A 12,356-nucleotide genomic window follows, 5' to 3' on the forward strand; every position below is an offset into this window, starting at 1 on the left:
TACGAACCAGGCGCCTGCGGAGAAGCGGCTGACAACACGGCGTCTCGCTCGGTGACGGTGGGGTTTCTGCTTTCTATGCCCTTCAAAGGATCGTCTGAACAATGAACCGTTTCCACGGCACACATCATCGTTCGATTTCTTGTTCATTTAATCCTTTGCTCTCGCCAGTTTCTTCCAGATTCTGTTCGTAATTGTCTAGGAACGCGTACTTGCGCCGACCTCTCTTTTGCGTTGTATACCCCTTTTCCTGCTGTTACGGCCGCATCCAATTTCTTGACGAACTTAATCCCAAAGGCTCATTGCAGCAAAAACGTGGCGCTTGAGTTATTATGGAGTCTCGTCTTCTTCAGGGTCCAGGTATAGCACGAGTCACTGCATTCTTCTCTGCGCGCTAATCCTAACGTTATCGGTTTTAGAAAAACTGCGACAAGTAACCAAACTTCTAGACGATCTAGAAAAAGATCTAAAAGATAACTCATTGAGATCTGCACGTTAGTTTCGGCCGCCACTAAATACGTCTTCTGCTGACAGCTCGAGCTAGAAAGGACCCAGACCCTCCTGCAGCTGAGGCAACATGGCACTAGCCCCGACAATGCGGGACCTATCTACTCAAAAAAGGTACCGCTGAACGCGGACGCGCCATGGATCTAGCACCGGTCTGACTATTGCCTAGGGCATTGACATCCTCTCCAAATATGGCGTCGATGGGGAGACTACAGACGTTCGCCATGCCGCCCTACGATGCGTCGCGAATGCTCTATTGCTAGATTCCAGTATGCGCCAGCTGTTCGTCGACACTGGCAGAGGAGCGAAACTAGCTGAAATGCTGAAGGTATATACATCAAATCTTTATCCATGCTCAACTAACTGTGCTAGTGTGATTCGTCTGAGCATGAAATGGTCATCAGTCGCATACTTTTCCTCTCAACCTACGATACTAACATGAACTTTGACGACCTCATCAACAACCATTCCCTGGGTGATAACGTCAATTATGTGAGCCTTTTTTTCTCCCGACAGATCGCGTAAACTAATCAAGGAGGCAGCAAATCCTCCGACACTCCAAGCAGTTCCCAAAATCTGGACGAAAGCCTCTATCACAAGTTGATGAGCTTGCTTTCATCGATACTTTGAAGCTGGTTTTCAACGTTGCCAAACTGTTTCAAGATCTGGCTCCTACATTTTCGCCATCTATACCTTACATCTTCAAGATCATCAGCCGCATAGACATTCCCTTGAAGCCTTTGGACGGCCTACTCGGCACGCTGTTGAATTGCCTGTCTACCCTCGACCTTGAAAACAAAAAAGGGAAGCCCTACGAAAGCAACCCACTCTTCCCCACTTTCAATCAAAACTGCAATGTCGACAAATTGATCAACATTCTAGATCAGGCAGTGTCAGCGTATGACCCGCTGGAGCTGGAAACAAAGGCCATACCACTCCTTCATACCCTTGTTACTATCCATGAGCTGGCGCCAGAAGGACCCCGCAAGTATATGCAGTGGCTCCTCTTGCCTGATGATAACGATAGGAGCCGGCCGATTGGTCAATCCGATACACTTTCTTCGAAGCTACTCAAACTTTCAACCATGCCGTACGCAAACCTCAAAATCGCGATTTCTGAGCTCATGTTTGTTCTTTCTGGAAAGAATGCCGAGAGCCTAACAAAGAACATTGGGTACGGATTTGCTGCAGGTCTACTTGCATCGCGTGGCATAGATATTCCAAAGTCTGCGGGCGAAGCGTTTTCGACCAACTCCGAAGGCCTCAACCCGGATGTCAACCCGATCACCGGTCAAAGATGGGATGCAGAGAAAGAGGATACGGGCCCGCCTATGACAAAGGAAGAAAAGGAAAGGGAAGCAGAGAGACTGTTTGTGCTCTTTGAAAGGTAAGCACTGCACCTTGATTTCCCTAGCATATCCCTAACTTGGAGCAGGGCTAAGGCAAACGGCATCCTCGGAGTTGAAAACCCCGTCACACAGGCTCTGCGAGAAGGGAGGTTCGAGGAACTGTCTGATTCCGATAGCGACTGAGCAAGTTTCGCTGTACATAAATACCTTGCTGAACATAGTTGGTCTGTTAGATACATATGGCCCGGGTATGTCTGTTGGCGATCTTTCCGTCTGGATTCTCAACGAGTTCCAAATCCGTAGACAGGATTTAGGTGCCCCAGTCAAATCCGTCCATTTCAAATCGACTCCTGGGCATGTCTCTCTGAGTGAAAACAATTCATTCATGTACGTCGGTCATAACACATCCCTAAAACAGGCCAATCGCAGTCGACCCAGGCCAAGCACATAGAATCTCCAACTGCATGCTCAGCATGACAACAGCGATATGCAAGAGAAGCGACGCCACTTGCACCACGACACTTCTCGTCCGTAGGTTAACGCCCGCGACCAGAACAAGAAAATACAGCACCCAGGGATTCACAGACAGCGGCGCACAAGGCTGCAACAGCATGGCTATCTTGGCAAGAAATAAAGAAAGCTGAACCGCAAATAATGGCGTATTTGACCTCATGATGAGTTGAAAGCGACGCAGAAATGAGATTCGACCTGGCGGGGGAGGTAAGAGTCTGATAGGAGGAGCTGGTGGGGACTCGGCGTTAGCTTGCTCAATTTGCCTTTCGTTCCCTGGAGAGAGGGATGGTGTGGTCGAGAACCGTGACCGGACAATGAGATCATGCTCTGGGCTGAGTGATCCTCTTCTCTGAGTGCCGCGGTTCATGTCTTCAAAAACTGGTGTGAGATCCCCGTTGTTGTCATACACCGAGTTGCGGCGAATGGCGACAGGGCCCCGTGAAAAGGATCGCTTCGGAGAAACAGGTTGTTCATAAGGCGAGTCGACCGCGTCATCGAGAGGACGTATTCTTGAAGTATGTATATCAGGAGTCGAAGAGCTGCTGCTGCCGCGCTTCGAGCGGTAATTCTCGTTGACGTTCGCCCTGACGTCAAGACCGTTGAGAACATCCTCTGCTGATGGCCGTATATCAGGGTCCACAGACAATAGACGCCATAGAAACGAATAAAGCTGCTCAGGTAGATCTGAGCGCATTCGGGCTTGGTCGAATCCAGACCATCCCATGATTTCTTCGCGGAGCTTATCAAGGTCCTCTCTTTCTTCGTGGATGAGGTCGGCGTTTCGATATGGAAGTTGAGCGAAGCAGAGAAAGTACAAGATCATTCCTAGCGAGAATATATCTGACTTGAATGTGAAGTTTCCAAATGGCCCGTCGGGATATTCCCGCCGCAGCACTTCGGGAGCACAATATGACACAGTGCCTGTCGCCCCTGTAGACATCCGCGTAGCATTCTGAGCCTGAACCTCACCGAAATCACTAACAAGGACACGGATACCGTCGCTGGTTTTGTGCAAGAGACAATTGCTAGGCTTGAGATCTCGGTGGATGTAACCATTGGCATGAAGATACCGAAGGCCGGAGGTAATGTCTTTGAAGAATGAGTAAATCTCGTCAAAATGTAGCTTGCGAGGTTCTGTCAAGTCAATAGGCGCTTCGGGACCGCCCTTAGATCTCCGCCTGATACGTTCCTTCATTTCCTGAGGCGTTGTGGATGTCTGAACTGACCCGCAAATGTAGTTGTGAAGGTCGCCCGCATTGCAGTACTGCTGAAGGATGAACGCGCACGGAACGCTGGGTCCGAATGTGGTGATCTTTGCATTCTCTAGCCAAACATGTCGGTAAGAGACAAGGTTTTGATGAGAAAGATGTTGCAATAGTTGCACCTCGATCAAGACTTTCTCGAGCCATTCGTGATCGTCGCCAACGGGCACACGCTTACAAGCGTACTGCCCGAGCGAGACTCCATCTAGCACATGCTTCACCAGCAGTACCACACCTTTTCCACCTTTCCCTAGAACTCTGTCTTCAACAAAGAACTTCTTAAAGTAGTCTGGTGTAAATGCTGCCGATGATATTCCGTGTCCGTGCCGGTGGTTAGAACCCGAGGGACCGTCTGCAAGAACAGGCTGAACGAAGCGTCGTGGAAAAGGCGCCGTCGAGTCTTTGGAGGGAGGTGGTAGACTGTTATGGAGCATGCGAAAGTATTCGGGATTCACGAATTCCGGTTGTGTTCCAGGGTGGTGGTTATCTTGACCTGCGTTCTCCTCTCGCAACGGACGGCGGCAGTAGGGGCATTGAGCGTCGTCATCGTCATGTTCAGTCGCGTTCTGAAGCACTAGTTGTTGCGAATCTCGATCATATACGACAACAGAGTCATTATGGCGGCTAAACTTTGATTAGAAGCTATTTCTGACAGTGTTATTGCGAAGCTTACAGCACAACGTCACTGGATGAGCTATACGGAACAATGGACATGCCCTCTTCCGCCATTATAAGTCGAAGAGCGACACATTATTCAGGGAGGTAGAAGGATGAAAGGCCATAGCAAGAAAGGGAGGATTATGTGGACACTCGAAACAAAGGTGACCCCGTCCTCAAGAGAATGAGGCAGCTGGTCATGACCCTCTCATGGTCGATGATCCATGCCCCTGCCCCACGTGAGCTCCGGCGGTGAGCCACAACGAATCTCTACTGTTTGCTACAATACGCTGTACTTATCGAAAGAATCAAAAACGTGATATGACAAGGTCTGAATTGAACATGGGTATCTAGTTGAGTAGATGTCAAGGACATCAGATGTGATGATGAATCCTTCCACCGGATGCATCATCGGGGTTTGCACGCTAGTACGATGCAGGCAGCCCAAGCAAGCCTGACGGCGCTGTGGGTACTGCGACTGGATTGGCGCCGTTTATACCGTGGACTCAAGCGTCATATACAGTGCCACGGGTCCGAACCGTGAGTGTCCTCTGGCTGTACAGCTGTCAAGGACCCGCCGACCGGCCAAGCAAGACGCGACAGCTAAGCTTGCAGCATGGCCTTGCATTATTGTCCGGGTGTCAGACGAGCAAACTAGGAATATGAGTGCCCGTAACAAGGCGGTTCTGCTCTTGGGGTTGTGAAGTGTGTAGAGGCGAGAATGAGTTGCTCACTCCTCCCCGCTCTCCTCATCACTGACTTCAAGGTTTGCGATCGAATCATTATCACTTTCCTCGTCGTCGAATCCTTCAAACTCCTCTTCGGCGGAAGTTGACTCAGCTGAGGCTTTCTTATCCTCGCTGGCGTCCTGGGTAGTGGTCTCGTCGATCTTCCGCTTCCGACCCATCTCGCCAAGACGGCCTTCACGGCCTTCAATCTTTTCACCTTCTTCACCTGGGGTGAAAGGGGGTGGCGTGAACCATGGAATCTTGCCTCTGAGGAAGTCATTGATAACCATCTTGGCAACACCATCGAGGTCCGGCTCTCCTCCACGAAGAAGCCTACCACCCTTTCTGGCTAGAATGCTGAGGAAGTCGATAGCATCCTTCGGGTCTTTGATGCCGTAAGTGCGTTCAAGATGCTTGGGCTGCACACGTTTGAGGATGGCTGGAATATATTGTTCAGGATTCTCAACATTTTCCACTCGCACGACACCACGAAGAAGAATGTCCTCAGGGGTGTCATTCTGGTTCGGTGGAACGACACCAGGACAGTCGATAAGGTAGATCCTCTTCATCAAGGTTATGTACTGCCAGACTTTGGTCTCACCAGGGATGGGAGCCACTGTGCAGACCTTCTTCTTGCGTAGAGTGTTGATGATCGAAGACTTTCCGGTGTTGGGATAACCAATAAAACCGACAGAGATTTGTTTGCGGTCAGAGTGGAGCGATGAAAATTGTCTCAGCAGCTGGATAAGCGATCCTTTGCCGAAGGAGTTGTTGATCGAAGCATGGAAAGCCAGAGTGGGATAGTCCTTGGACAGGTGTCGTACCCAAGCAGCCTGGTAAGTTACGTTAGCAACGACCAGAGACAAGAAATAGAAGCAAAGATATATGTAGGATGATGTGTGAAATGTTACTAAGAGCTCTGCTATGAAATCGCCGAGGCGAAGCAGTACTCAACTCAAAAACAGAACACTGCTTAGTCCTTAACGACCGGTTTTCAAAACGAAAACCAATCAGCCTAGCTTCAGAATGAAGTTCGGCGCGGACCAGCGTCGATCTGCCAAAGCTGTAACAGACAATACTTCCATTGAGAAAACGTGAACAAAAGAGCCACGGAAGTAGACTTGACTTAGCGATGGCATGACCGTAAGGCCAATGGGTGTGTAGGGAACAGTAAGGGACGAATAGAAAAGAAGATAAACTTACCGCCACACCAGTAGGGATGAGATCAGTCTTGTTAAGAACAAAGATCAAATGCTTGTGAGGAGCTTCCTCGCGAATGTACTTCTCGATACCTCTGCAACGAGTACCCTCAGGGTCACGAGCATCAATAACATGAATGACAACATCGGAAGAATCGATGACCTTGTACAGTTCGTTCCAGATTCGCTTGCTTTGACCCTTCAAGAAGACAGCTTCACGGGACGTTGGTAATGTGCCGAGTGCGAGGTCTGCAACCACATCATCGCCATCGACAACCACAGTACCGTCATCATGCCTAGCCTGGTCCGTCTTCTCGACGTAGGTATCGTGCATCTTGATCGTCTCACCAGCCAAGTCTTCGAGCGACGAGACACCAAGCTTGACACGTTTCCGCTGAGCCTTGGGTCCGAATGTGTCGCTAAATGGCGATGTCTCGATCGCCATTTTGGCTTCGTGCTGCTTGAGGCCATTGAGGGTTTGGTTTTCCTTGATGAGACTCATCGGAAGTTTGTTGGTCTTGAGGAGAACCTGGTAAGGATCCGACGCACGCTCGGCGACAGCTTCACGAAACGACGACAGCGCCTCTTGCGAGATAACTCTTGTATTGCCGAACCATTTGCGGTTGGGCTCGATCCGAGCGACAGGAGCGTCTCGGGATTGGTAAGAGGCGGCTACAGTGATGTTTCCCTCAGCATCACGTCGAGGTTTGCCATCCTTGAGCATGTTCAAATGCTTCACCTTCTTCGCATCTCTTTCGTAGGTTAGCCTTAGTGAATATCGCCATGGATAAGGCTGCGGCTTACCTGTAGAAATTTTCACCCTTGGTCCTTACATTAGCCATGCCATCACCGACCTTGCCCTGGCGGACGCGGCGGGTGGCTTCCTTCTTCCCGGTACCCATCGTAATAAACTCCTTCAAATGCCCGAAGGAATCAAATAACAGAAAATGAAGGTAGGATAGAAAAAAAAGGTTGGCGGAACGCAGAAGAAAGGAAAGAAGAAAAGTTGCAGAGAAATTATTTTTTCTACTGCCAAGCGGACGGGGTGCACGGACCACAGGCGAGAAAATCGCTTCGATCTTTTTTCCGAGATGTCGACAGAACCGCGCGTTGCTCACCATAGCCCAGCTGCCGGGTTGTGAGCTCTACCCGGTTTCAGCCTTGATATTTTGCACACTCTGTCGCCCTTCGAACATTGTATTGCTCTTCAATAGCGATTGTCAGCAATGTCCCTTTTTCGCCAGTGCGGCCGGCCTGCCACGGCGCAGCTCCGTGGCTTCTCGACATCGTCCAACCTCCGTGTCGGCCCTGAATCACCCTACTTCGTCGATGTTCCCCAACCGGTCCAACCTGCACTCCGCGCAAATCCCCGTGTTAAGGGTACCCTTCCCGTTCCTCGTGAGATCTTCCCCCGCCGACGAGTGGACAAGCCCACCGAGCCGTACATCGCCGCCGCAACACCTCTCCCTACCAAACAAAAAGCAATCTCTCCAGATGAGCCCCATTCCAACTACCGAGAATGGAAGAAGGGGATGGCGGAGATGAGGAGACAGAACCTCCGCCAGGGTCTGCTCGAACTGCACACTCGAAAACGCCAAGTCGATAAGGCCATGGAGACTCGGAGCCGTGAGAAGCAAACGCAACGGAGGCGCGTTCTCCAACAACCCGATCGAGACGACGAGCTACTTACTCGGACTTCCGTCATACAAGAGATGCTACCGAGGCCCGGCACAGTGCTGCCCGACCCTGGCCGAGACGAGCGTCTTGCTCACTCTCGGAAACAAATTAAGATCAAAAAATTCGAGAAGGAGCGGCAGCGCTTAGACTCGCTGCACACTCTATACATGAATGCTCGCAACTTCATCACTACGGAGGACCAATTGGCTAAAGAGATTGAGAAGGCTTTCCCTGAGGGAGAGAACCCAGCATGGGCCAGTGACCATGTTTACGGCGAAAATATCTGGAACACCGGACTTCCCACAAATGTAAGCCTTACTCAGGAGACCCAGGGTCACAGCTGGGATATGGAGCAGAAGAGGATCAAGAAGCTGGGAGAGGAGATTACTGGTGGAAAGATTTGAGAGCGCTTGTTACTTGTATAATATTGTTTGCATTCTAACTCCTAAATATGTATTCTGGGCCTCTACATCATCTTATCATCTTGATTTAGAGGTTGTAATGACAAATCAATAATATAGACCAAAAGACACCAACGCCACCGCTATGCAAAATCGACTGGTATATGGTATGGACAAGACATGCCTTGGGCTCTGGTTGTAGACATCATTTACTACCCTCACCAGATGTCGCGGCAAGAGCGGCTCCCTGCGTACCGACAGGTTTCATGACATTGAAAGAGCTCGCTTCGCGTGATGCAACCTCCTCATCGATGAAGCACCCCAAGCCCGCAAATGCCTCAAGCATAGTCCGTGAGTAATATTCCTGAAGATCGTATCCACCTGCCAGCATCCGAGTATCTTGTCGAACAGGATCAAGATAAGTGGATGGGTAGTGATCGCGTAAGGTGTAATAGTCCCTCTTGTTGGGGACCATACCGCCGAAAGGATCGTATGGCTTCTCTGGTTCCGGTGTCTTGATTTTCTTGAGACCCTTAATAAGACCTGAACCGCCTTCCTCAGCGGCAGCTGGGCCAGACTGACCGGACTTTTTGGCATCCGTCCCGCGTAGAGCGGCCTGCTTCATTCTGATTCTCTCCTCCTCGCTGCGTCGGGCCGATGACTTCTTGAGCAAGACTCTCTGGCCCTCCCGCGCGATCGCCGCAGCGTCCGCCGGGCGACCATTTGCAAGACGGGAAAGAACATCCTCTCGACCAGCCAACAGTTCCTTTCGCTCGTTTTCGTACTCCTCCTTCGCCGCTTGCCGTCGTAATCGCGCGAGCTCCTGCTCTTGGGTCTGACGCTCCTGGAATGAGGTGGTTTCTCTCGCTTCGAGGGCCTGGTTTGCGCGGATGGATCGCATATTCTCGTTTGCATAGCTTTGAAGGTCTGCTTCAGTTTTCGCCACATCGATCCTGTTAACCAGGTTGAAAATTATCTCCTCCCGCTGTTCCAAAAAGTTGTCCCAGTCGAGCTTCGAATCGAACTCTTCTTCGCGGCGGTTGAGACTGAAAGAATCAGCTAGGACTACCACAGAAGTTTTGAAGCTCACTCACATCTCCATAACTCTGCGACGCGTATCCACCTCTCTCTCAACGTTGATATCCTCAAATGTTTGCTTGCGAAACTTGTTCTTTCTCAGTGTCTTGTGACACCCCGCCACCGGGCAGTTCGCGGGCCCCGATGAGAATATCCTGTCCACACAGGACTCGCACATCTTATGATAACATTCTGGATTGATGAGGAATTGCATGTCCGGGTTCAAATACCGCGAGGATTTGCAAACGGGGCATACCTCTGACAAAAGACATAGTTAGCTTGAGCTCGAAGTCTCACAATAATCAAATATCTTAGCTTACCGTCTTCATCCCCGCGGTGAACCAGGGCCTCGCGTGAAGGAGGCATGGTACTATTACCGCTTCCTACACGAAAATGTACGAGAAGGTGTCTTGCTAGATGTCGACAAAATGATGGTCATCGGCGCGCAGTTGAGCACCGTAGCATTAAGTTGCGAGACCAACCAATAAGAAGCAAGCCTCTTTGTTCCGCGCGGCGGAATTTCTTTACTTTTTGCCGCCTGCAAAAGTTGCCAGTCCCCATCTCACTCACTTTTCACATATACCATATTTCCCATTTCCTCTTAATCATTTTCTTTCTTTCTTTGTCAGCGCTCATCATGGGAGCTTTGAATACTATTGACGGGCTCGAACGCCAGCGACTCGAACTCGAGGCCAATATCTTCCAACTGCAGCAGTCCTTGTACCACTGGCGGACATGGGAGGCAGAGTACGACGGCTTGAAGGAAGATATCCATGAACTAAACGATGATGCGACAATAGATGAATTTTTACGAGTTGGTCGCGACTTCGGCGGTACACTCGTCAATGAGGATGAAGTTCGAGTGATCATCGGCGACAAACAAGGCTTCAAGCGGAATCGGCAACAAGTGTCTGACCTCATATCGAGACGGATTGACTACGTGAAGGATAATGTCGCTTTGATGGAAAAGAGACTCAGCGCTGCTGAGACTCAGCTGGAAACACTGGACCCTGTGGAGCAGCTCCCAGAAGGGGCCACGGCAGACTATCCCATGCAGGAGATTATTGAAGAACTCGACGAGGATGGGGAGGTTATCTCGAGCAAAACCACAAACCCGGGAGACCAGGCGTCAGAATTACTAGAGATCTTAAAGAAGGCTGGAGTTGAAGATATACCAGATGTTCCCAAGTCCGACCAGTCGACTGCGAAACCTGAGAACGGACAACTAGAGAAAAAGGATACACTAGCGGACAAGCCAGCTTCAACCGAAAGCAACGAAATCTCATTGCATTCTAATGATGTGTCAAACGACGCAGTCACACCTGAGAAAGAGACACCGATCGTCGATGTTGATGAGTCCCCGGAAGACGCCAAGCTCCGTCGTGAAATGCTGCAATATGGTCTAGACGAGGTCGGTGCGGTAGTTGCCGAGCTCGAATTAGATGATGATGCAAGTGACGTGTCTTTTGACGATGGTGACGATTATACATACGAGGACGAGGAAGAAGACGAGGAGGAAGATGAGTATGGACGCAGTACCCGATCTGTGTTAGATGAAGACTATCATCAACAGATGCGTGAGCTAGAAGCCAAACTCAATGCTCGAGGAATGTGGAATGTAGGCAAAAATACTGCATCGCTTCCCGAGAACGTGAAAGAGGATCTTGAACACGTTGGCAAGGTCAAGATAGATAAGGCACCAGATTCGAATAGCGAGCCGCCAGCGCCAGCTTCAAAAGCCAAACTTAAGAAAAAGGTTGCCTTTGCGGAAGACCTTGACATTGCGCCAGCTACGGAACCGCCTGTATCTGATGGCAAGAAGGTCGTTCCTCTTGAGGAGACCCAGGTTACTGTCTTGTCAGACTCTATTGTTGAACGCACAAGTTCGAATGCGAAGGAATCAACTACCAACGATCCTCCAGTCCCCAAAAAATCTTCCCGTTTCAAGTCCGCTCGCGGTATTGGAGGCACCATTTCCGACGCCGCTACCCCTGCAGCAGCCAAACCCCCGCCCTCTCAACGCAAAACAAATGTGCTCTCGCCAACACCTTCAATGCCTTTATTTCCCGCCAAGCCTTTTGAACCGAAGCCTTTCTCTCAGCCCATTCCAGACATCCCAGAGACGCCGTCGGTTTCTAGAAACACTAAGGGCAAAATTCTTGCAGATACCCTCGTTGAGCGCGACGTGCCCGATGGAGCCGCCCACGCCCCAGAGCCGGACGAGCTGGATGAAGACCTCCATCGCAAAGAGATTGCTACCGAGTTCCACAGGATGAGGAACAGAATGATGAAGCATAACGGTGAGTCTCGTGACGAAGAACCAGAAATGATCCCAGTGGAGCCTGAAGAAGTGCCAAAGCGAATCAGCAAGTTCCGGGCTGCTCGGATGGGTTGATCCAGATAGAACAAGACTCGATAGACTCAGATACCCAACAATAGACCAAGCATTACATCCGCTTCTCTACGGATGAACACGACAAATACAACCACATAATGCAATAGGTAAAGACCCGGAGTTCCAACATTCCGAAATGAAGATATCATACCTGTTGGTATACTCATCAGAGGAACTCCAAGATTAACCTCAAGAGGGCTCTCTGACTGGTCTTCACTAGGCTGTACTGTGCCCGCATGGGTACTTACGGTCTGGATCAATGGAGATTCGGTTACGTTTCACCCTCTACATCATACTTACTCAACTGCTTTCCTGTCGTAAATCCTTACCTTGACATGTTGCTGTACCACAATTCCGTTGTCGGCTAGAGGTGCTTGTTTCTATATTTATACGTGAAGGTAATACATGGTAGAAATTGCTCGGCTACCACGACCACGACCACAACCATAATAATCAAATAACTACTCGGAATAGATCACCACTGTATGAACCAAGGGTAGCACAAAAGATTCTATCAGAAATCCATTCCTCCCCACTTGACTTGTTTGTTGTCCTCGGTGGTAAAAACATTGATCATGACGTTTGAATTGTGGA

The 12,356-nt window shown here is 50.0% G+C and overlaps 6 protein-coding genes across 6 annotated transcripts; 3 read left to right on the top strand and 3 right to left on the bottom strand.

The window, feature by feature from the left end:
• Nucleotides 1-92: 92 nt before the first annotated feature.
• On the top strand, nt 93-2,149 carry BJY04DRAFT_135500 (synembryn). Its single transcript, XM_073708570.1, has 7 exons — nt 93-357; nt 417-491; nt 542-618; nt 674-832; nt 877-996; nt 1,047-1,891; nt 1,940-2,149. Exons 1-7 carry the CDS (start codon nt 330-332, stop codon nt 2,034-2,036), a joined length of 1,401 nt encoding a protein of 466 aa, XP_073575338.1. The 5' UTR covers nt 93-329; the 3' UTR covers nt 2,037-2,149.
• On the bottom strand, nt 2,079-4,550 carry BJY04DRAFT_135496 (protein kinase IKS1). Its single transcript, XM_073708569.1, has 2 exons — nt 4,302-4,550; nt 2,079-4,252 (listed from the first exon to the last, which is right to left on the bottom strand). The coding sequence occupies exons 1-2, from the start codon at nt 4,355-4,357 to the stop codon at nt 2,263-2,265; spliced, it is 2,046 nt and encodes a 681-aa protein (XP_073575339.1). The 5' UTR covers nt 4,358-4,550; the 3' UTR covers nt 2,079-2,262.
• On the bottom strand, nt 4,463-7,182 carry BJY04DRAFT_179899 (putative GTPase NOG2). The gene is made up of 3 exons (XM_073709971.1): nt 7,017-7,182; nt 6,217-6,964; nt 4,463-5,846 (listed from the first exon to the last, which is right to left on the bottom strand). The coding sequence occupies exons 1-3, from the start codon at nt 7,112-7,114 to the stop codon at nt 5,016-5,018; spliced, it is 1,677 nt and encodes a 558-aa protein (XP_073575340.1). The 5' UTR covers nt 7,115-7,182; the 3' UTR covers nt 4,463-5,015.
• A 153-nt stretch (nt 7,183-7,335) lies between these two features.
• Nucleotides 7,336-8,394, top strand: BJY04DRAFT_135519 (uncharacterized protein). The gene has a single exon (XM_073708572.1). The coding sequence runs from the start codon at nt 7,439-7,441 to the stop codon at nt 8,291-8,293; it is 855 nt and encodes a 284-aa protein (XP_073575341.1). The 5' UTR covers nt 7,336-7,438; the 3' UTR covers nt 8,294-8,394.
• BJY04DRAFT_135518 (TFIIH/NER complex subunit TFB3) lies at nt 8,395-9,797 on the bottom strand. Its single transcript, XM_073708571.1, has 3 exons — nt 9,688-9,797; nt 9,385-9,625; nt 8,395-9,336 (listed from the first exon to the last, which is right to left on the bottom strand). The coding sequence occupies exons 1-3, from the start codon at nt 9,731-9,733 to the stop codon at nt 8,496-8,498; spliced, it is 1,128 nt and encodes a 375-aa protein (XP_073575342.1). The 5' UTR covers nt 9,734-9,797; the 3' UTR covers nt 8,395-8,495.
• A 149-nt stretch (nt 9,798-9,946) lies between these two features.
• On the top strand, nt 9,947-12,133 carry BJY04DRAFT_179902 (prefoldin-like protein). The gene has a single exon (XM_073709972.1). The coding sequence runs from the start codon at nt 10,005-10,007 to the stop codon at nt 11,760-11,762; it is 1,758 nt and encodes a 585-aa protein (XP_073575343.1). The 5' UTR covers nt 9,947-10,004; the 3' UTR covers nt 11,763-12,133.
• The last annotated feature ends 223 nt before the right edge of the window (nt 12,134-12,356 follow it).

The sequence above is a fragment of the Aspergillus karnatakaensis genome, assembly GCF_047715665.1.
Source record: "Aspergillus karnatakaensis strain CBS 102800 unplaced genomic scaffold BJY04scaffold_6, whole genome shotgun sequence".
Classification (NCBI taxonomy): domain Eukaryota; kingdom Fungi; phylum Ascomycota; class Eurotiomycetes; order Eurotiales; family Aspergillaceae; genus Aspergillus; species Aspergillus karnatakaensis.